The sequence below is a fragment of the Cebus imitator genome, unplaced genomic scaffold (assembly GCF_001604975.1).
Source record: "Cebus imitator isolate Cc_AM_T3 unplaced genomic scaffold, Cebus_imitator-1.0 Scaffold13, whole genome shotgun sequence".
Taxonomy (NCBI): Eukaryota; Metazoa; Chordata; class Mammalia; order Primates; family Cebidae; genus Cebus; species Cebus imitator.
Window position 1 is genome coordinate 10,909,533 of NW_016107328.1, and position 23,866 is coordinate 10,933,398.

The 23,866-nt window shown below is 41.0% G+C and overlaps 2 protein-coding genes across 2 annotated transcripts in view; one reads left to right on the plus strand and one right to left on the minus strand.

Moving 5' to 3' along the window:
- ARG2 (arginase 2) overlaps positions 1-11,581 on the plus strand; it is a 40,136-nt gene extending 28,555 nt beyond the window's left edge. Inside the window, exons 3-8 of the mRNA XM_017500864.1 lie at positions 1,818-1,995; positions 5,214-5,373; positions 6,244-6,338; positions 6,522-6,626; positions 7,606-7,742; positions 10,603-11,581. Of these exons, the coding sequence (XP_017356353.1) occupies positions 1,818-1,995; positions 5,214-5,373; positions 6,244-6,338; positions 6,522-6,626; positions 7,606-7,742; positions 10,603-10,808 (881 nt within the window). The 3' untranslated portion in view covers positions 10,809-11,581. The remainder of the gene's footprint in view (positions 1-1,817; positions 1,996-5,213; positions 5,374-6,243; positions 6,339-6,521; positions 6,627-7,605; positions 7,743-10,602) is intronic.
- Positions 11,031-23,866, minus strand: part of VTI1B (vesicle transport through interaction with t-SNAREs 1B) — a 22,321-nt gene continuing 9,485 nt past the window's right edge. Inside the window, exons 2-6 of the mRNA XM_017500873.2 lie at positions 20,776-20,834; positions 18,480-18,671; positions 15,836-16,009; positions 12,971-13,032; positions 11,031-11,365 (exon numbers count right to left, since the gene is read on the minus strand). Coding sequence (XP_017356362.1) covers positions 11,269-11,365; positions 12,971-13,032; positions 15,836-16,009; positions 18,480-18,671; positions 20,776-20,834 — 584 coding nt within the window. The 3' untranslated portion in view covers positions 11,031-11,268. The remainder of the gene's footprint in view (positions 11,366-12,970; positions 13,033-15,835; positions 16,010-18,479; positions 18,672-20,775; positions 20,835-23,866) is intronic.

Below are 23,866 nucleotides of genomic sequence, written 5' to 3' on the forward strand. Positions count from 1 at the left end.
TTTTAATATTACTCAGTTCATTTTGCTCTTACAAAAAGTTAACCTCCCATCATCCTCCTCACTCCTCTTAAAAATAATTGTAGCAGATGGGTTACAATTCATGTTCTCTACAACATACTAGAACCAGGGTTCAGATAATCCTAGAACTAGAGTTCTGCTCTTCCAGTCCTTTGGTTACCTCAATACTACTGGCACAGTGGGCATTAGTAGAGAAAGCTCTTACGAGGTGACATCAGGAGGGCATCATATATTTGTTGATTCAGTTCTGTAATTAACTAGAATAGTTTAATATAAATTTGTAATCCTAGAGCAACATAAACTTTCATATTTTGTTCTTAAAGATTATAGCAGTAGAATAAAAAAGTGCTCATTGAGGCATAGATTGCTAGCTGTCCACCAAAATCCATTCTCATCCTCTTCTGGACATAAGCTAGACCTGTGTTTGCTGGCCAGTGCCAAAAGTAGGCAGGAGTAATGTGCCACTTTCAGGCCAGGATTTTGAAAAGAGCAGATGTGCTTTCTCAATTCTTTCTCTCCTGTTGCCTTGAACCTGGGGAGATCTAGACTTAGCCACACAGATTGCAAAGCCCTAGGTATGGGAGCCCCAAGTCAGGTCTCTGAATTACTGTATGGAGGAAAGCCTCCTGCTGACCTGGAATACCTACCCTGGATGTTAAATGAAGAAATAAACTATGTTTGAGCCATTATTTTGGGGGAGTTGCTATAGCAGTTAACTTACTCTAGTAACCTTACTTAAAATAGTGTTACGTATTATGCTTATAACTAGGCCAGGCATGGTGGCTCACACCTGTAATCTTAGTACTTTGGAAAGCCATCCTGGGAGAAGTACTTGGGTCCAGGAGTTGGAGACCAGCCTGGGCAACACAGTGAGACCCTGTCTCTACAAATAATAGAGAGCGCACACAAGAGAGAGCACGCATGCAAATATTCCAAAATCTGAATCTGAAAAAAATAAATCTAAAACTTCTGGTCTCAAGCCTTTGGATAATGAGCACTCAACCTGTACACATTTTGGAGACAGATGGCCTAGATTTGGATCCTGATTCTGGCACTTACCAGCTGTGTGAACTTGGGCGGTTGCTTCTCTTTGCTTCAGTTTCCTCATCCACAGAATAGGCACATTTTCGTTGCCTCACAGAATTGTTCTGAGTCTTAAATAAGAATTTATGTTAAGCAGTTAGAACAATGCCTGGGATCTTGCAAGTAATCAATAAATGTTAGATATTTCTTTTAGGATGTTTCAGACTGGCTTTTTATTTATAAAAGTTTATAACATGAATTTCTTAGCCAGGCATGATGGCTCATCCCCATAATCCCAGCACTTTGGGAGGCTGAAGCAGGAGGATCAGTTGAGGCCAGAAGTTCAAGACCAACTGGGGCAAGATAGCAAGACCCCATTTCTAAAAAAAAAAAAAAAAGTTAAAAAAAGAGAATCTCTTTGTATATTTTTGCTAAATTAATAGTACTTTAAAAAATTCTTATTTTCTTTAAAATTGCTGGTTCTTTTTGATATTTCTACTTGATCACTCTGGGTATCTGAGGTCTAATTGTTACCATTTTTTTTTTATCGTTAGTTTAAGTCAATCAACATCTCTTGGTTTCAGTTTCCAACATCTGCAAAACAGTGTTTATAATAGGCTTAAGATAACTTTCCCACAATCATTTGACACTTAAAATTTTACTGTGACAAAATGATTATGATGTGTACTTTGTCACATATTATCATTGTGGCCCAGGTGAGTAAGAGTTGGAGATAGCACAGAAAATTCATCTTGTCATCCTTCATTTGTTTCCAGGCTGCCACCTAAAAGACTTTGGAGATCTGAGTTTTACTCCAGTCCCCAAAGATGATCTCTACAACAACCTAATAGTGAATCCACGCTCAGTGGGTCTTGCCAACCAGGAACTGGCTGAGGTGGTTAGTAGAGCTGTGTCAGATGGCTATAGCTGTGTCACACTGGGAGGAGACCACAGGTAAGCTGGGAGTCAGGGATGGTGAGGGGCTGGATTACATGGTGCTTTGGGCTCATCACTTAGCTTCTTTATCTGTTTCCTCATCTGGAGAAAAACACACTACAGAATTTTTAAGGTAGATATTAAAATGAATGGCATTTAAATGTGTAAGATGCTGAGCTGCTAAAGGGGCACCGTGTAGTTTTCTTTGTATGACACATTGTATAGTAAGAACATATACATTCAGAGACAGCAAGTTCAGAGGTACACTAAGCAAGGTTTCTAGACACTGTATTACATGTTTGTCTCCTGGAAAGCTTACTTGAGAAAGCTTACTATCTTATGACTTTGGAGAATTAGAAAGATCCATCAATAGGCTGAATTTGGGAGTTTTTGTTAGTATTTCTGCTAATAGACCTGTTAGAAATCCCCTTTGGCATGTAATACATTTTCTTTCTTTCTTTTTTTGAGACAAGGTCTGGCTGTGTCATCCAGGCTGGAGTGCAGTGGTGTGATCTCGGCTCACTGCAACCTCCGCTTCCTGGACTCAAGCCATCTTCCTACCTCAGCCTCCCAAGTAGCTGGGACTACAGGTGCACACCACCACGCCTGGTTCATTTTTGTTTTTGTGGAGACGGGGTTTTGCCATGTTGCCCAGACTGGTCTCAAACTCCTGAGCTCAAGTGATCCTTCTGCGTAGGCCTCCCAAAGTGTCAGGATTTCAGGCATGAGCCACTGTGCCCAGCCATGCATACATTTTCTACCTCCATAATATGAACCCTAGTGACTCATGCAATCAGTCATTTGATCCTTTGTATCCTCCTGAATCAGCATATACTTTATTGAGTACTGTTCTGATATTTTCTCAGCAGTGCTAGAGTTGGTGAAATTGGTGATATATTAAGGCGTAGGTGAAATAAAAATACATGGAATAAAACAATTAAAAATATGTAATTCTGCAGAATTTCAAAGGAGGAAGGTATCACTGGACTAAGAAAGACTTCACAAGGGAATGTGATTTGAACTAAGTAATGAAGGTCTTTGGTAGGAAAAAGGCACTTAAGTACTAGGAATATTGAGCACTCTATACATATCCTCAGTTAATCCTGCTAACAATGCTCTGTGGTAGATATGGTTTTATCATTTGCTGCTGGAAGCATGGAGGGACAGATATATAAGAACTTATCCATGTCAGACACAGTGGTGCATGCCTGCAGGCCCAGCTACTCAGGAGCCTGAGGTGGGAGGACTGCTTGAGCCCCCAGGAGTTTGAGGCCAGTCTGAGCAACACAGTGAGATCAGGTCTCCTAAAAAAAAAAAAAGAAAGAAAGAAAGAAAGAAAAAGATAACATATCCAAGGTCTAGAACCAGGAAGTAGAGCTGGGATTCAAATCCAGTGTGACTCTTACGGTGATTATTTTCCCCGAGGTGCCTGCTTGAGAGAGCTTTTCACATCACTGAACAGAAATGAAATCTTTGTTACATCTGGAGAAGCAGATAGATTGTTCCTTGGAAGTTGTTTTAAAAAAAAAAAAAAAAAAAAGCTCAGGTGGAAGAAAATGGTCACACCCAGGTTCCCTACTGAGATGACTAGGCCATTCAATTAAATTAACCAGAGGGCAAGTCTTCTGCCTCCTTTCTCAGTGTGGTCTCTGGAAATTTATTTAGTCTGTCATCTGGTCAAGTCTCACTGTTTGGGGACCACTGATCAACGTGATTAGCACAGACCTTGTTTTCTTTTCCTGTGGCTATCCATATTGCAGCCATGTTACTGCTTACCCGTTTCCTGCTGAATGTTAAAACGTAGGCAATCTGAAATTCTAGAGAGGAAGGGATAAGTGTGTTAACTCGAATAGGTGTTGAACATTTTGAAGAAGAGGCATTTTTAGGTCACTGCTCCTTTTATAGTTTAACATACACCTTACCTTGTCAAGCCAACTCTGATTTACATAGGTCAAATATTATTATCCCTATCTTATAGAAAAGGAAACTGAAGTCTAAGGAAATTAGATGCTTTGTCTTCAGTCACACAGCTCTTCCTGGACTAAAAATCTGGTATTCCGATTTAATCCACTGCCTTTGCACTAGACCATGCTATTCCTCAAAAGACCCAATCACTGTGGGACACGGAGCCTAGAACAGCTGTCTTCATGCTATATTAACCAAGAAGGATGGTTGCAGTTCTAAAATGCTTAAGCTGCATTTCCCACCTATGTCTAATTCCTTGGTTACTGGGAAGCTTTCCAGCATTTCATCAGCTGTATTCTTAGAACTGAGATAGGACAGTTGGCTAATGTAAGCAGAGCCCGAGGACAAGGAAAGGTAAAAACAGAAAAACACTTAATATTTGAGGTGGGGTATGGTGGCTCACTTGAGGTCAGGAGTTTAAGACCATCCTGGTCAACATGGTGAAACCATATCTCTACTAAAAATACAAAAAATTAGCTAGGCATGGTGGCATGTGCCTGTAATCCCAGTTACTTGGGAGGCTGAAGCAGGAAAATAGCTCAAACTCAGGAGATGGAGGTTGCAATGAGCTGAGATCACGCCACTGCACTCCAGCCTGAGCAACACAGCAAGACACTCTCTCAAAAAAAAAAAAAAAAAAAAAAAAAAAAACAGACAAAAAAAAAAAAAAAAAAAAAAAAACTGCTAATAGGTAACATGCATTAAATCTTTTTACTCAGTGGTCTAAATGAGGTCTTTAATTGGTTTACCCTGTTAATGTCTCTAAGAGCTTTTCTTTCAGTATTTGGTGAGTTGTTACCTACAGACCATATCCTTTACCTAGATTTTTTTTTTTTTTTTTTTTTTTTTTTTTTTTTTTTTTTTTTTTGGCAGAGTCTTGCTCTGTCCCTCAGCTGGGACTACAGGCATACACCATCTTGCCTGGCTTAACTTGATTTCATTCATTGAACAAGTATTTGAGGTTCTTTTTTGAGCCAGCGCTAATGAATAAAATTATTTGGATTTGGGGTCAGCAGTGACATCTGTCACACTTCAGGGATAGCCAGTCACCAGATTAGAATCTCTAGGGCTTTATATTTCTCCCTGTCTAAATCACTCAAGGTTAACCTTTGGGAGCTACAACTACAGATCTTGCCTCACCCAAGCCCAGCCTATATCAAGGCCCTGACTTTGCCCTATGGAGAGAGTTTAAGTTGCTTTGGCTGAGGACATTTGTTATTGGTCATGTTTGCCAAGCAGAGGGCCTTCAAGTTCTTATTTGTTCTTTGCAGCCTGGCAATCGGTACCATTAGTGGCCATGCCCGACACTGCCCAGACCTCTGCGTTATCTGGGTTGATGCCCATGCTGACATCAACACACCCCTTACCACTTCATCAGGAAATCTCCATGGACAGCCAGTTTCATTTCTCCTCAGAGAACTACAGGACAAGGTCAGTGGGCCAAAATGAAAAGAAAGGTGAATGGCTTGCAGGGTTATGCTGGGGTCGAAGGTCTAGTTTGGTAAGATTTTGATGAAGAATGGGTTGAGTGTGGATTACCACTCCTTCATTTGTTCATCACTATTATGGGCCAGGTAGTCTGCCAGATGCTAGGGGTATAAAGACTAGGACATGGTCCCTGTTCTTTGGGGAAGGCGGGCTCATAACCTTTTAAGAAAGTAAATCAGGGGGCAGGTATTAACTATCGTGACTGATAAACTCACAGCCTAAGAACTTCTTGGTTAGAGGCTCCCAGGCCATACTCTCAGACACACTGATCTAGAAGACAAATAAAACCATGATGACCTCTGGGTAATATTTTCCTGAGTGGTTCAGGAGATATAGGAGTCCATGTTAGGCACAGACTAGAATCTGTATATCCCTCCCCTCAGTGAGGGACCAAGTCAAACCAGGACAGTACAAAGATTATTCATTGGTCAGAAGTCCTGCGTCGGCTGTTGGCAACTTGAGACAGCAACCAAGTTATGCTTCAAGAACCAATCTGTAAACAAGTCAGCAGTGTGCAAAGGGACAGAAAAGGGCTAATCAGCAGTATTCCTGCTACTAGGTAAGTTAATAAGAAACCAAGACAACCTTAGAGATTTTATGCTTCATGAGAAAGCAATTCTGTGTTTCTCAGCTGCCCTTCTGAAACATTTCCATCTTGTATCACTTCTTCCCAGATGAAATGTCTTGTGTTGCTCTAAACTTACTCTGTGGATAACAGAAGCAAGCAGACTGCATACCCAGGGAGGCAGATGGTGATGATCTTGGTGAGACCAAGAATTCTTGATTAATCCTGTCCATTCCTCCCTTTCATAGGTACCACAACTCCCAGGATTTTCTTGGATCAAACCTTGTATCTCTTCCCCAAATATTGTGTATATTGGTCTAAGAGACGTGGATCCTCCTGAACAGTAAGTTGACATATTTGGCTTAAATTTAGGGCCTGTCCTAGCCAATTACGTTCCATTTGAAAGGCTGATGCTTGACTTGGTCTATTTGTAGGTCACTACAACAAACCCACTCCCTCCCCCAAATACACATTTGTTAAAAATGCTCTTTAAACTAAGGACTCCTTCCTTTATATCTCATCACAGTTTTATTTTAAAGAACTATGATATCCAGTATTTTTCCATGAGAGATATTGATCGACTTGGTATCCAGAAGGTCATGGAACAAACATTTGATCTGCTGATTGGCAAGTAAGTAACTATAACTGATGTCAGGGCAAACCCCGGTAACACACTTTACCTTGTTTCTTGAGGATAGCAGCTTTACTTTAAAAATAAAAAGCAAAAATGTACACATAATTTTAAATAGTTCAGAAAGGCAAAATTATGAAACACAGGTTATATTCTTCCTCTGGAGTTTTTGGGAGATTTCCTCTAAATCATTGCCTAGATCCTCTGTCTGATGAGTTTTTCTTTATCTCCATCTTTAATGCTTATCTTCTCAGATGAGAAGCATTATGTCTTTGTTTCAACTGTGTCATTCTTCCCAGCCTCACGACTGTTTCATCTGAGTTTTATGTTAAGCAAATCTTGGCAGTATAGAAAGATGGCAGATGAATACTAATCAAACGGTAGTTTTAAGAGTATTTTCCCCAACACCAAGTCTTTACTTCTGGGTGATTAATGTCAGCATTGTTATCTGGTAGGATGTCATTTTGTAAGCTGTTAAGAAACTTGGTTGTTAGCTTCAGCCATTGGACACTGTGGGCTATAATGAAGTTGGAAATGGAAGATGTTAATACTGCAGACCTAAAATTAAGAGTTCACTTCAGCTGCTGTTACATTCAGAGAATAATAGCAACTGTAACCTACATCAAGGCAATTTAAGTTAGACTGTATCAGAGCCCAATCTCATCTAGAAGTGAAGAAATCCCTCTATTGACAGTTACTAATATAAGAGGTTCTAATACCCAGGGTAAGCCAGAAATTTACATTGGGGTTAGTCTGCCTGAGGCATGCAGAACAAATGGCAGTATCATGCAGTGGTATGTAGGAAGTTAATATGCCAATCTCAGTAACTTCCAAGAATAGGAAGTCTGGAAATTTACTAACAGCTTTATTAACAAAGTACCAGGACTAACAGCAATAAAATCAAGGCAGCAGCAATCATAAGAAGGATGAGTATCCAAGCACAGCCAGATAAGTATTATTTTATCTTCTTCCTTTCTAGGAGACAAAGACCAATCCATCTGAGTTTTGATATTGATGCATTTGACCCTACACTGGCTCCAGCCACGGGAACTCCTGTTGTAGGAGGACTAACCTATCGAGAAGGCATGTATATTGCTGAGGAAATACACAATACAGGTATGTAGCAACCAGGTCTGCAGCCCGTTAATTATGTAAGTAAATATGCTGGAGTCTCTTGCCTGCAAAGATCTTTTCTGCTATTCTACATCATTGCAGAGTTTGTTTTTGTTTAAACTTTTGTAGCTAAAAATTATATGGCCAGGCTAAGAAAAGGATATAGTCCTTTAGAGTCATGTTTGGCCATGGCTCTTACCAAATTACGGCAAGGTAATAGTGAGTTAAAAATTGTATATTTAAACAATTAAATACAAGAATAAATTGTCAAACTGATGCAGTTCTTTGTGTCTGAGTTATCTAAAGGCAGATTAATAAGGCGAAGGCAAGGCTACAATTTGCACTTTAACATTAAGAGGTTGGTTCATTGTGAGTTGTGAATTAGGAGGTAAAGCTGATCGCTTGAAGAAATCTGCAAATTGGACAATATCTTGGGTCCTTTATGTAGGGTAGGTCTTGTACTACAGCTTGATAGATCTCTAATAAGGGGGATACAGTTAGATGAGAATGGCTGATGGAAAGAGTATTAAGATGAATTCTATGTTATCAAGACTGGCTACAAGGGGTTAGCCACTCTTTCCCAAAACTCATACTTGTTTGCAGTTTCCAATTCTGTCAGGAAGCTTCTGATTTTAAAGCTATTTCAAAATTTAAAGAACTACCAAATCATACTGCTTCAGTAACCACCTGATGGAACTAGGGTATAGACAGAGACCCCAGATTGAAAGGTTCAGGGATATAGAGAACCCTTGACTAGTTGGGATAGAAACTGACATTGAGAAATGGTCTTTTTAGCTCTACAGCCTGAGAGAACCTCAGGTAGTACAGAAAGGAAGGCAGTACCAATCTGATTCTCAGTTCCACAATCTTAGATGTTGCCAGTGGTCCTTAAGTTACCAGCCAGAGAACCTGGGAGTTTAATTCTCTGTTTTGCTTCCTAAAAACACCACTTAGAGCAGGGGTTAATAACCACTAGCACTTACATGTGGCAGCGGCCATGGCTTGTCTCTTTCTTCCCCTGCTAAAATATTGTATTCCAAAAGACACGGAGCTATGCACAGTGGCTCATTCCTGTAATCCCAGCACTTTGGGAGGCCAAGGCAGGAGGATTGCTTGACTCCAGGGGATCAAGACCAGACTGGGAAACATAGTGAGATCCTGTTTCTATAAAAAATAGCCAGGTATCCCAACTACTTGAGAGGCTGAGGTGGCTTGGGCCCGGGAGGTTGAGCTGCAGTGAGCCACGATCACGCCACTGCACTCCAGCCTGGGCAACAGAGCAACACCTTGTCTCAAAAAAAAAAAAAAAAAATTGTTATAATGCTGTTAACTAGATACATAAAGCAGTTTGCTTAAATTAATTTATAGGGTGGCAACAGTCTGGAAACATAAGTCATACATGTATTTCTTATAGTGCAAACCTTGATTACCACTTCTGGGATACGCTAAAGGTGCAGGTTTACTCAGTGGAAATCAGAGACAAATCAGGAACACGGGTCCATGTGCAGGAAATGATGGAAATGCTACAGTAATATACTTGTTCATTGCAGTTTGGCACTGTACACTTGACTATGCATTGCTAATAAGATGCTGAACGGACATGATGGCATTGAGCACATCGTGAACTATAATGTAATATCAATAAACCATTAGGTACATTCATGCATGTTTCCAGACTTTATGGCCACCCTAAATATGCTTAGATACTTGTATTCTTGAATACTAGCTTGTTCAGATCACCCTTCACCTAGAATAACTAATTAAAAAGTTAAATTCTATAGCGAAATGAGGCATTTAGAGAGATGGGCATGGTAGCAGGTCTGTACAGGTTCTTCTGGTCTAAGCTTCCCTTCCACCTGCTCCAGGCCAAAGGAACAATACTGAAAGCTTTGACACAAGTTCTCAAACCTTAGCACATGGCTCAATCTTCTCTTGATCAAGTGCAAGAGACTGGGTCAGTCTGCTGGGAGAAAAAACGTGTCAGATATGGAACCTGCCTCCAGAGCTCAGGCCTGCAAGGGTGAGAATGAAGTTTGCAGTAATAACTACACTTCAGGGCATATGGTGCGGTGCTCTAACAGATACAGATATAGCATTAGAGTTCAAAAGTAGGAATGGAGTTCTGGCTAGTGAAAAGTGGGAGACTTCCTCTGCCTTCATACTTGAATCATTTCCAGGCAGGCCTCTAGAAGGTTCCTAGTCATACTGGAGATGGCATACATTCTTCTAACAAGCAGGTTGAAAACCCCCTGACCCCACACCAAGCCTTTTCCTTTCCCAGAAAGCCTGACAATTATGCCTATTATGTTAGTTGAACAGGGATGGTTTACTTCATTATCATAAAGTTTTCTTTTAATCTACTGCAGCATAACAGTATTTTAAGTTAAATTCATGGCTAAGGCCGGGCGCGGTGGCTCAAGCCTGTAATCCCAGCACTTTGGGAGGCCAAGGCGGGTGGATCACGAGGTCAAGAGATCGAGACCATCCTGGTCAACATGGTGAAACCCCGTCTCTACTAAAAATACAAAAAATTAGCTGGGCATGGTGGCGCGTGCCTGTAATCCCAGCTACTCAGGAGGCTGAGGCAGGAGAATTGCCTGAACCCAGGAGGCGGAGGTTGCGGTGAGCCGAGATCGCGCCATTGCACTCTAGCCTGGGTAACATGAGTGAAACTTCGTCTCAAAAAAAAAAAAAAAAAATTCATGGCTAAGAGGATGAGGTGCAAGGGACTTCCTGAAAATAGGTAGTTACTAAAAAACTGACTCTTGTTTTTACCTTGGCTTGTTCTCCCTGTCCCAGTGGGATGACCCTCACTAAGTAGCAGCAAAGGAATCTGAGGTTTTGTTACACTTTGTTCTTCCAGGGTTGCTGTCAGCACTGGATCTTGTTGAAGTCAATCCTCAGTTGGCCACCTCAGAGGAAGAGGCAAAGACTACAGCTAACCTGGCAGTGGATGTGATTGCTTCAAGTTTTGGTCAGACAAGGGAAGGAGGGCACATTGTCTATGACCAACTTCCTACTCCCAGTTCACCAGATGAATCGGAAAATCAAGCACGTGTGAGAATTTAGGAGATACTGTGCACTGACATATTTCACAACGGGCATTCCAGAATTATGAGGCATTTGAGGGGACAGTTACTAAATGGTTATCTGGTCAATACTGCCTTAATGAGAATATCTGCATATTCTCACAACTGTAAAGTTTCCCCTCTGTTTTGGTGACCAATACTACTATAAATGTATTTGGTTTTTTTGGCAGTTCACAGGGTATTAATATGCTACAGTACTATGTAAATTTAAAGAAGTCATAAACAGCATTTATTACCTTGGTATATCATATTGGTCTTGTTGCTGTTCCTTCACATTTAAGTGGCTTTCCATCTTTCCTTCCCTTCTCCCACAGTCTGGCTACACAGTGCATCCCTGAACTGTTAGCCCACAGCAGCAATATGCTTATTCTATCCACATCCCTAACATCATGCATTCACAAGGTCAAACTCTGGTCCACAAACCCGTCCCTATACGAAGTTCAATGGCTGCGAAAGAATTTGTAGTAAACCAGGCCTCCCAGGATGGCGAGCTCCAGTAAGATGATGATGGAAAGCAGCAGCTTGTTGGTTGTCACTCTACAAAGAAACAAAGTGGGGAGTAGTCAGAATTTTGGATAACCTACTCTGGGGTTTGACCTGGGACCAAGGCTGGATACTCTGAGGCTGTTTGTTTGATCACACAGCCACTTAGCAGGAAGTACACATAAGGTTCTTTAGCTGTCACTTAGGAATAATACTGTCTACCTCACAGAAATGTTAAACTGAGACAATAAAAACCAAAGCACAAAAATGGTTTCTTGACTCTGAAATGTCTTTAAATAGTAGTTACTTCCTTTAAAAATAGCTTTTCTAGAAAGAGGGGTTAGCTAGAAAAAGTAATCAAACATACATCCAGCTCAGAATGAGTCCTACCCTAGGATAAAGTAACTTAGAAGCCTGGGTAATACCTTTCAATCCCTTGTAAACTTCTATTCCTCTGCCCTACTTTTCCCTTTGCTCTCCTATCAACCCAAATAGATATGTTATAAAGGTAGTACAGGAGCTTAAAAATCCAACCTCTGGTTCTCATGTTCACTCTAGGCTTCTTCCTCTTCCACAAAGAATATACCACTGTAGAAAAATCTCACCCTTCCTGCTAGTTATATGACTGGGTTGTAGTTTTGTTTCATGCTAGGCCACCTGTACACAAGGTCACACACAACCCCCTCTTATACCCAATTTCAACCTCAGTGGCAATATTTCTGCCCTGGATTTGTTGCTATTAGCACAAAGGTTTTGTTTTTTATTTTTGAAAAAGACTACTTTACTGGTGGCAGTTAGTACAATTCAAATATTGATCTTCAAAGAAGGGATTATTTATCAGACTAAGAGTCCATAGAGAGCTGAATGAAACTGAATTAAGTCACTGCTATGACTGGTCAATCCTGTTTCTTGGGAAATGAAACCATAGCCAGCTGATGATGCATGGCATATGCTGCTTCACCAATTGAGAACCATGGTGGCTCTATACAGGAGGCCATCGGCTTCACCACCCTTTAGATGCCAAGAATTCCATTCTCCTCCTGAAACAGCTATTGTTTTCTGGAGCTTCATTTTCAAAATGCCTGTGTGAAGCAATGCTCATGGTCCTCTGGGCAATCTGGCATTGCCAGCAGATTCTGCAGCATCTTGGCTCAGTTAATGCTCACCAACCCTGACAACTCCCCAAGGGTTTTATTTTGAAAAATCTACTTCTTGCTAATAAGACACAACTTCCAGAAAAGGTGCTGACTCCCATGAAGGGCAAGCAGAGCCAAAAAACAAGTACTATGCAAGTAAAAACTGCTTTCTAATCAAGATTTTACAAATATATTTCAAGGAATAGGAAGCTCTGTTATTCCTATGTGTTGCATTCTCTAAAGAACATCAGCTGTAATTAAATGTCCTTTCAGTGGAGAAATTTTTCACTGCTCTAAGTCAAAGCAGTATATACTTTTAACAAATGATTTTATCCTGAGCTATTTAACTATCCAAGACCATATTCCTTAGTGTATTTCTTCTGATCTGCTAGGTAGCACTGAGTACACAGGGACTATCTGGCGTCAACTGCTGAAGTGCTTTATTAGGACCTTTGTAAGTCACTATTTTAAGCTTTTTGGTTGAAAGACATTAAGACAAATTTCATGACTTTTAAAAACTTACTTTCTGGACATTGAACGGAGAATCTTTCGACTTTTACTCAAGTTTTCACTTGTGTTTACCAGCTGAAAAGAGAAAATAGTGATTATTTCCTTTCAAAAGTACATTCTGTAAATTTTAATATCCCTAGATTAACAGTGGGCATTAAGGGATATATGTTGAAAAATTCCAAGAAATCAAGCCAATTTAAATGATGGCCTTCAAGTATAAGTAGAACCTGGAAAGGACAAGATATTTTAGTATTCATCAAGTAGGCTTACGAATCATTATATTCCTAGGTTGCTGCCGGGGATGGACTCCTGAGACTGAGCTAATCTTTCACTATGGCTACTCCAAAAGGAAAGCCTTCAAGTATAGCCAGCAGATTAGACAGCCAGTGACTGCAGAGGAACTTAAGATCTGAATTTCATCAGCCAGATTTCAGGACAGCCTCTTGAGGTGGCATTTGCTTTTTGTTTTTGTTTTGAGACAGAGTGTTGCACTGTCACCTGGGCTGGGGTGCAATGGTGCAATCTCAGCTCACTGCAACCTCTGCCTCCCAGGTTCAAGTGATTCTCCTGCCTCAGCCTCCCAAATATCTAGGATTACAGGTGCCTGCCACCACGCCTGGCTCATTTTTTGTATTTTAATTTTTTTAGTAGAAACAGGGGTTTCACTATGTTGGCTAGGCTGGTCTACAACTCCTGACCTCGTGATCTGCCTGCCTTGGCCTCCCAAAGGGCTGGGATTACAGGCATGAGCCACCATGCCTGGTGGCATTTGTTTTTGTAGGTTAGTGTGTTACTGCTTTTGGGATCTGGTTATCTTTTTTCTTTACCCTCTTAAGAGACAGTTACATTGAACTGTGAAAGGAATTAACCTCCATGGAACTTTCAACTGCCTGCTCCTAATCTGGACAGCTGGAGGATGTTTCATCTCCAGCAGATGTCCACCTGCCATCTGTTCCCATTCCCCAGTGGCCTTGGTAAGCTGATCTCTCAGTTCATTCCTTGGCTTTTATTTATTTGAGACAGGGTCTTGCTCCATCACTTAGACTGGAGTGCACTGCTGCAGTCGCACCTCACTGCAGCCTCAACCTCCTAGGCGCAAGCAATACTCCCAACCTCAGTTTCCCAAGTAGCTGGGATCACAGTTGTGTGCCACCACACCCTACTTTTTTTTATTTTTAGTAGAGATGAGGTTTCACCATGTTGCCCAGGCTGGTTTCAAACTCCTGGGCTCAAGCCATCCTCCCACCTCAGCATCCCAAAGTACTAGGATTACAGGCATGAGCCTGGCCTCCTGGACTCTTAAATTCAACCAATCTACTTGGTATGTTCAAAAACCAGAACCCCCATAATCTGTAAACAAGTTACATTCTCCATAGCTTGCCTTGAATTTAGTACTTTATTGTGAATTTTCACTGAAGAGGGAAGGGCATTACTCTGACTTAATGGAGAATTATAGCTATTAAGATCTACTCAAATCTTCATACTGAGCTAGTATTTCCTGTCCAAATCTTGGTCATAGTATGTTTTTCAATTTGATTTGCCTTCTGCTACTAAGAATACAGCATTCTATTGGCAAACTGTACTAATTTAAAAATTCCAGCCAGACACAGTGGCTGTAATCCAAGTTTTGGGAGGCCAAAGTGGAATGATTACTTGAGCCCAGGAATTCAAGAGCAACCTAGGCAACACAGTGAGACCCGGTCTTTACAAAAAATTACAATTAGCCAGGCACATGGCACATGCCTGTAGTCCCAGCTACACACAAGGATCACTTGAGCCCAGGAGTCTGAAGGTACTGTAAGCTATAATTGCACTGCTGCACTTCAGCCTGGGTGACAGAGCAAGACCCTGTCTCTAAAAAACTAAAAAATTCCTATGAAGGTTAACTATTTACGGAAAGGAAAAAATAAATGAGTTCTTTTTCAGAGTCTCTCGGAGTGACAGCAAACTAGAGGTCCCTGATATAGTCATCACTTGGTTTAAATATTTGTTTTCTTTCCACAATGATCCAGCTTACCTTCCTGGATAATCCTGAGAGATTTTTTTCCCTATTACTTTTTTTTTTAATATTATGTAATAGTAAAGAGTTATAGTCCAGAATTGAACCATAATTTATAAATCTATAAACCGCCTATAAACAGTGGTACTATTTTATGAAATCTGGAAAATAGCCTCAACTCTAAATGACAGGGTGTAAGTAGATGATGTTTTCATAAGAACAGCAGAATACTGTACTAGATGTATGAGATGAGAAATTAAAATCTCATATTGGCAGCTTTTAATTCCTGTAATCTTTTAAGTTCAGAAATCAGGTTCCCTCTGTCTTTTTTTCCTTTCATTGAAGCAAAAATTTCCAATGATGTCTAAATCTTAGGGGTAAAATTACTTCTAAGAGAGATCTCTCAGCCAAGCAAACTAAAAATTGAGAAAAGCAGCGGGTGCAGTGGCTCATGCCTGTAATCGTAGCACTCTGGGAGGCTGACCCGGGTGGATCACCTGAGATCAGGAGTTCAAGACCAGCCTGGCCAACATGGTGAAACGCCATCACTACTAAAAATACAAAACTTGCCTGGGTGTGGTGGCACATGCCTGTAATCCCAGCTACTCGGGAGGGTGAGGCAGGAGAATCGCTTGAACCCAGGATGCAGAGGTTGCAGTGAGCGGAGCGCACCACTGCACCCCAGCCTGGGCAACAGAGCGAGACCCCATCTCAAAAAATATAAATAAATAAATAAAAATTGAGAGAAGCATAAGGACCTAAAAAAGACTATTCCCTGAATTCAGAACTGCCGTAGCTTTTGGCCTTAGTATGGTTTCCAGGTGCAGTGGCCCCTCAATTTCCCCAAACTTGCCCTTTTCCCTGTCTGCCCAGACTTACTCTATTCTTTGTGCGTTCTAACTGGTCTCGTTGTTCCCCCAGCTCTTCTATGATTTCTGAGCCAATCTGGTCAGTCTCCGTGGCAATCCGATGAGAACGTTCAATACTTTGGGTGGCCCGGTTCAGGCTTTCAGTGCCTTGTAGAAGCATTGCCCTTTGAGACTGCAGCCGATTCTGAAAGGAGTATGGAAGACAAATGTTAAGACTTTTTCCATTATAAATTCATTGCCAGCATATTCCTCATGACCTTCCCCATGTAAGAAGGGATACAGTAAGCAATAATTTTCATTCATTTTAAGACAGAACCATAGCTAATGATTCTTTTCAAGGTTGCAGACTAAAGCAGAACCGGAAATCCAATCAATAGGATCACAATACTCCACTGCCTTTTATACTTACCGCGAGGCAAGGAAAGATGGATTAAAAATACTGGAGCACTTTCCCTGTGTTTGTGATGAATCTGAACTGGTCCATGTGTTTCCTGGACTATCAACTTCTGAAAGGTGGCAGCCCAGATGTGGCAGGTGCAGAAGCTACCTGATAATGCATATAGCCTGTAACTTTGATAATAATACCAGCAAACCAACTAACCTCTGCAGCCCTAGAAAAAAATTAATTCACTGAAGATTCCCACTTGACTGGTACTGAGGATTGAGGGATCATGAATGAGCTATTCTTTTCTTCATTTTAAGCCTCCAGCACCTGGTATTTCCAGGCGGTCTCCCATCCAAGTACTAACCAGGCCTTACCTTCTGAGATAGGGTATGTTCAGGATGGAATTGCCTAGATGAATAAATTATTCTTTTTCAGCATGTAAAGAAATCATTTAGAAGTCTGTGACACTATCACATTCTGGAAAAAATGTGGTTCACTCCTGATGAGCCCCACGAAGAACTTCACCTGAGGTCAAACAAAAAATCCTGAGCTGCCACACTGGGGGTGATCTGATCTCGGGGAAATTAGTATCTGGGGCTTGAGCAAGCTTCCCCAGCTGCCCTAATTTCTCAAGTGCCCTAATTTTCTAAATCCTCACCAAAGTTTTACTCCACCTGTAATCCTAAACACAGACAGCATGAAGACAAAAGTAGCCTTTGTCAGGCCAGAATTAACTACCACTGACAGAAATGGCAGTATCTCTAAGTTAGCTGTTCAAAGCACACACACACACACACACAATCAATCAAAAGGTACCCAGCTCACAGAGGCTTATTACAGAGCAGGTGACCACTGGCAGTAGGATCATCAAGATGCCAAAAGATTGGCTCTCAGACCAGAAGTAGCAAGAAGCAGCATTTTCTTTTTTCTTGAGATGAAGTCTCACTGTCATGCAGGCTGGAGTGCAGTGGCATGATCTTGGCTCACTGCAGCGTCTGCCTCAGCCTCTCAAGTGGCTGGGATTACAGGCACCCGCCAACATGCCTGGCTAATTTTGTATTTTTAGTAGAGACAGAGTTTCACCATGTTGGCCAGGCTGGTCTCGAACTCCTGATCTCAGGTGATCTGCCAGCCTCGGCCTCCCAAAGTGCTGGGAGCCACCATGTCAGGTGCTCTGTTGCATTTTCACTTAATAAATAGCATATAGACCAGCAGATGAGGAAATCACTAAATGAGGTTCAAATTCAACCAGCAGAATCACATTCTACCTGCCTGCCCTTTTCCAGCCTCCCTTTTCAAGTGATCTGTCAGCTTCTAATCTGTGATGATCCCTCATGCATCCATGCGAAAATTTTAAATATATCATCCTCAAAATGTCTAGTTTTGCATCAGCAATGTGAAGCCAATATCATTTTGAATGTCTCTTAAACTATAATCAGGATGCATCATGAAACAGGAGTTGTTTGTTTAAAATTGTAGTATGAGCCTTTCTACCTCTGTTCAGTCTGCACTGGTGGGCCCCTTTCCATCTCTCTTCCATGTTACTTGCCAGGCAAGTCCTACTTTGTGTTGTGTTTATGGAAGATAGACCAAATGCAGCACATTTAACCTTTCAGATGTTTTATTCCTTTAACGATCTAGCTTCTTAGATGGTTTCAGAATACAGATGTTCAATTAGTCCAATCTTATCAATTAGAATCCTGAAAACTAGAGATGCAGTCTGGCTCACTTTCCATTACCACAGAATAAAATGATAAAAAGCTCCTTCTCGAGAAGCGCCCTGCATTGGCTACAGTATCTTAGTTGCTGGGCCATCTCGACATTAAGGTAAAGGAAAGCTTGGATTGATTTTGAAACAATACTCTGCTAAATTAGAAACCTAATGGAATTTTCCAGGCATACTTGAGAAAGTGATTCTAAAATTTATATCAAAGAATAAAAAAGATCAAGAAGAAATTAGGTCAATGGGTCAGAACCCAGAATCCAGATAAAATAAGTAACACTTATATACTACTATATACAAAGCACTGTTTTTATTATAAGACTGTATTATATTAAGGATAAAAAGAAATCTAAATATGCATATGATTCGAAAGGGCTACATTAAATAGAGCATATACCAAGGAGATAACAGGAGCTGGACGCAGAAAAGAAGATACGGGTGAAAAAAATGTTTTCCAGTATACACTGAAAACATGAAATAATCCAACAATATGGTTAATTTTTGTACCACAGGCCCTTAAGGAAAAAAAAGGCAGCTAAAACTTACCATATGCTCATTTTCTACAGCATATATGCCATACTTCATATCTCCTCGGCCTCCAGGCGTGGCTGTCAAAGGTGTGCTTCTCACCTCCCGATGGAGTTTGGCAAGGTCCTTCCGGTAGTTTCGAAGCTTAGACATCATGGGGTTACGGAAAGAGAGGGGTGCATAACGTAGCTCCTCCTCCATCTCTGCCAGCTGGGAAGGCAGAAAATAGTGAGTAGATGGCCTGGTTCTTCCCTCACTCATTTGGAAATATGCCTAGTTTGGATTAATCAAACTACTTATTTATTTGGACTACACCAAGTAAATAATTCAATCATATGCTACATAAGGCGGGACCATTTCTGGAATGTTCCTCTCAATCCAAATGCCTAGCACAGTGCCCAGCAAGTACAGAGCAGGCATTCAAAATATATGAACTGAATGAACAGAGAGACAGAAGTACTTTATAGCTTACTAAACATGTTTCTATACATTCTCCATTTAATCCTCACAACAAATCAGTAAGGTAGCAAATGCTCCATTTCATATATGATTTAGAGAAACCTGCTCAAGATTACACAAAAAGGAGTCCGGGCCAGGCATAGTGGCTCCCGCTTGTAATCCTAGCCCTTTGGGAGGCCTAGGCAGGAGGATCATTTGAGCACAGCCTGGGCAACATAGCAAGACCTCATCTCTATAAAAATAAAATTAAAAAGGAGTCAGGATTCAAAATTTTCAAATTCTTGGCTCTCTTCAATATACAGTTGAACACTACCATCAAGAAGTGCTTTGAAGTCTACTGTACTAAAAACTTTTCCTGCTCCTCTTTCTGAAAATCAATCACGTTTGTCTCCATGTCAAAGACAACCAGGGACCCACCCCAGAGCAGGTGCTTTAGAGGAATCAAGACTTCCATTCTTCTAGGATAAGTAAAATGTAACACCTGGGAATGTTCACAAGAGGCCCTAAATTATTTTCATCTGCCTGGAATGGTCAAGGTAGGATTATTACTTTTGTTGAGTTCGAAGAAAACAAGTATCTGAGCACCAAACAAATCAGTAGTAGCTAGAAGATTTTTAAAATGGTACCAAAATGTCAATCAAAACAGGAGAATGGCTACAAACAGGTATCATGGATATGCCCAGCTGTACACAGGTATTAAGAAAAATTCCTAGTACTCCCATTAGGAAGAAGATAGTTTCCACAGTCTGGTAGCCTGGTACTTCTAGCACATGCAAAACAGAGAAAAGGATGCAGATGTGCTGCTTCTTCTCAATTGGGAAATTGAGAAGTTGATCTTCAACAGGCAAGAAGGCAGTTTGCTGGCCAAAGAGAATTTTTTCTCCATCTGCTCTGGGATGGCAAAAGCAGGGGCAACTATTTCTGCAGAGTTCTAGCAGGGACCAGGATTTTGGCCCCAGTCTTAATGGGTTTGCTAGAGTATAATGAAATGGAGTCAAAGGACTCTTGCTTCCATAGAGCTGGAGGAAAAAAAACAATTTTTTTTTTTTTTTTTTTTAAAGAAAAGCCACAGGTGAAGAGAAGCAACTTCTGACAAACTTTAGGTACCAACTGAAGCTCATGCATGTCTTGCCTTAGGTCCCAAGTCTAGCTACTATGCTGTCTTTTAAGACAGAAAGGGATATCGTTAGAATCACCTCTGAGCTACATTTTCTGTGACAGTAAGTTTCACAAAGAACAGTTTCTTTTTTTTTTTTTTTTGAGGCAGGGTCTTGCTCTGTCACCCAGACTGGAGTGCAGTGGTGTGATCATGGCTAACTGCATGCTCGACCTCCCAGGCTAAAGTGATCCTCCCACCTCAGCCTCCTGAGTAGCTGGGTCCCGAGGCATGCACCACCAAACCTGGGTAATTTTTTTTTTTTAGAACAGGTGGGGGTCTCCCTATGTTGCCCAAGCTGGTCTTGAACTTCTGGCCTCAAGTGATCCTCCCACCCTGGCATCTCAAAGTGTTGGTATTATAGGTGTGAGCCACCACACTGGCCAGTAACCTATCTTAATGACCAGCTCTTAAAAAGAGATTTTAAAAGACTGCTTGGGTAAGGGTATGAGAATGCCCTTACTACTCACATCAGTAATATATTATCAAAGACTCATATTTCAGGAGTGTCTTCAGGTTTTACCCATTTGTGTTTGTCAAATCCACTTAATACACATCCCCATCAATTGGCTTCATTTAGTAAAAAACAGTCAAAATCAAGATCAACAGACAGGAACGGTTAATCTGTGATCAGTTCATAGCATTACTTCTGGAAAAGAGGAAGACCAGTTAGAAGAAACAAAATTTGTTCGCTCTCACCGTTTCATTTGCTTCCTGTTGTTTTTCATCAAAATCCCTCATCAACTTCTTCTTCTCTTCTAGAAAAGACAGATAAGTTTCAAATGCTTATTACTATTTCCACGCATTTGTAAAGGCCATTCCCTCTGCTTAGAATAAGCTTCTTATTCCTCCCCTAGTGAGAGTAGTACTCAGTCATCTTAAACAGGCATTTAAAAATGTATACAGGCCGGGCTTGGTGGCTTACACCTGTCATCCCAGCACTTTGGGAGGCCGAGGCAGGTGGATCACTTGAGGTCAGGAGTTTGAGACCAGCCTGGCCAACATGGTGAAACCTCACCTCTGCTAAAAATACAAAAATTAGCCAGGTGTATGGTGGCACATGCCTGTAATCCCAGCCACTTGGGAGGCTGAAGCAGGAGAATTGCTTGAACCCAGGAGGTTGAGGCTCAGTGAGCCGAGATTGCGCCACTACACTCTAGCCTGGGTAACACAGCAAGACTCTGTCTCAAATAAACAAACAAACAAACAAACAAATAAATAAATAAATAAAATGTATAGGAACTTATCACAATGACCGAGGAGGAGGAAAGAGAAAAAAGTATTTTTTTTTTTAATTTTTGTATTTTTAGTAGAGACGGGGTTTCACCACGTTGGCCAGCCTGGTCTTGGAACTCCTAACCTCAGGTAATCCACCCACCTCAGTCCCCAAAAGTGCTGGGATTACAGGCATGAGCCACCATGGCTGGCTGAGTAAAAAATTATTCTTATTGCCATTTAGTACTCAGGGAACAAGAATACCCATATTTCGGACAGCCCTGCATAATTACTTGGTCCCCAAAGCCAACAGCATCCCTCCAAGAAATACTATAGGTTTAAGTTAATCATTCTCAACCTTTTCTCTTCCCTCATCCTAAGGGATTAGGCACACTTTTACCAGTAAGAATGTTTACCAATAGTGACTCTCTGAAACCCTCCACCTTCACGCCCACAGTGAGCCACTTCCATGCTAACTCATATCTACTACTTTTCTGCAAAACAAATTAAAAAATCTACCTACTCTGCTTGCTGGGAGGCTGCCTGGTACGGTGCCTGTTTTTCTCTGGGCATGGCACTGGTAATGACTCGCACAATGAGAATGTTATTCATTCCCCTTTCAGCTCCCTTTCAGCCTTTCCCAGTCAATCACTTTGGTGAGTGTATCTTTAATACCTAAAAATTACTAATCTCCCCTTTGAACAAAAATAGAACAGGCTTCAGCTTTAAACAACAACATCTAACTAAAACAGTATTGTCTTCATTGTATTTTCTGATCACTTATATTACAGGTCTTCCACCTAAAATTATACCAAGTTTCATTTTTAAGTAACTTTGTTTTAAATAAATATATTTGAGATGAAATAAGCTGACATAAAAAATGATTAAGTAACGGTAACGGAACTTGGATGTGGCAAAAATTATGAAGTTGGTACCAGAATGCTGGTAAACACTTGTATGGGGAAAATCCCTGGTTATCAGGGGGGTGAGGTTCTGGTGCCCAGTTGGGACCTGCCTCAGCATGTAAGCTTGGATAATTTCCTTCATTTCTTTGGGACCTGACCTCTTCCTTCATTGACTAGAAAATGAGGAAGTAGGTCATCCCCTAATAACTAACAAGCAAAAATTAGCGCCGTTTATGAGGTGCTTGATTTTAAAAAAATTTATACATCCAAATGAATGTTCTTCCTGGAAATCTATACACAATCTACTTATCACCAGAAAGTTACCATCATTTACAATGTTTTCTTCTTTTTTTTTTTTTTTTTTCCAGAGACAGAGTCTCGCTTGTCACCCAGGCTAGAGTGCAGTGGTGCAATCTCGGTTCATTGCAACCTCTGCCTTTTTGAACGCGTCTTTTGGAATTACCTTCACAGACTGGGGATATAGTCTTTGTTTCTTTTTTTAAATTGTGGCAAAATATATGTCACATAAAATTGACCATTTTGAAGTGTGTATCTTAGTGGCATTTAAGTATATTCACACTGTTGTGGAGCCATCACCACTAACTGTTCATCATCTTAGACTGAAATTCCATACCCATTAAACACCTCCCCATTCTATGAATTTGACTATTCCAGGTACACCATTAAGTGGAATCATACAATATTTGTCCTTTGTGTTTAGCTTATATCACTTAGCATAAAGTCAAGGTTCATTTATACTGTATGGTCTTTTAAAGCTATGTATTTTTCTTTTATTTATTTTTTTTTTTTTGAGATGGAGTATCACTCTGTCGCCAGGCTGGAGTGCAATGGCAGAATCTTGGCTCACTGCAACCTCTGACTCCCTGGTTCAAGCAATTCTCTTGCCTCAGCCTCCTGAGTAGCTGGGGTTACAGGCCCATGCCAACACAGCCAGTTAATTTTTGTATTTTTAGTAGAGACGGGGTTTCACCATGTTGGCCAGAATGGTCTTGATCTCCTGACCTTGTGATCTGCCCACCTCAACCTCCCAAAGTGCTGGGATTACAGGTGTTAGTTATCGCGCCCAGCCACAGCTTATGTATTTTTCAATGTGACTCCTAAATACAAGCCAGCACTTCCACCAACTAAAGGAAGAGCAATCTTTTCCGCTGCAAAAGACAACAGATGAGCTGGGCTTATGGAGAAATGGCATGTGGGTATTCAGTTGCTGTCCTGAGATTTTCTTAGATGATTTGTCTACTCTGATTTTCATCTTAAGACCTGACTTTTTTTTGAGACTGTGTCTCACTCCGTTGCCCAGGCTGGAGTGCAGTGTCATCATCTCAGCTCACTGCAACCTCCAACTCCCGGGTTCAAGCAATTCTTGTGCCTCAGCCTCCTGAGTGGTGGGATTATAGGAGTGCGCCACCACACCCAGCTAATTTTTCTATTTTTTGGTAGAGACAGGGTTTCACCATGTTGGCCAGGCTGGCCTTTTGTGATCTGCCCACTTTAGCCTCCCAAAGTGCTGGGATAACAGGCGTGAGCCACTGCACCCGGCCACACGCTGACTTTTGAACCCAATCCTACATAAGATGTAATGTCACTGTAATGCTTTCTATAGATTTACATTTTGTTAATCACAACAGCATCTGTCAGTTGTATCTTTT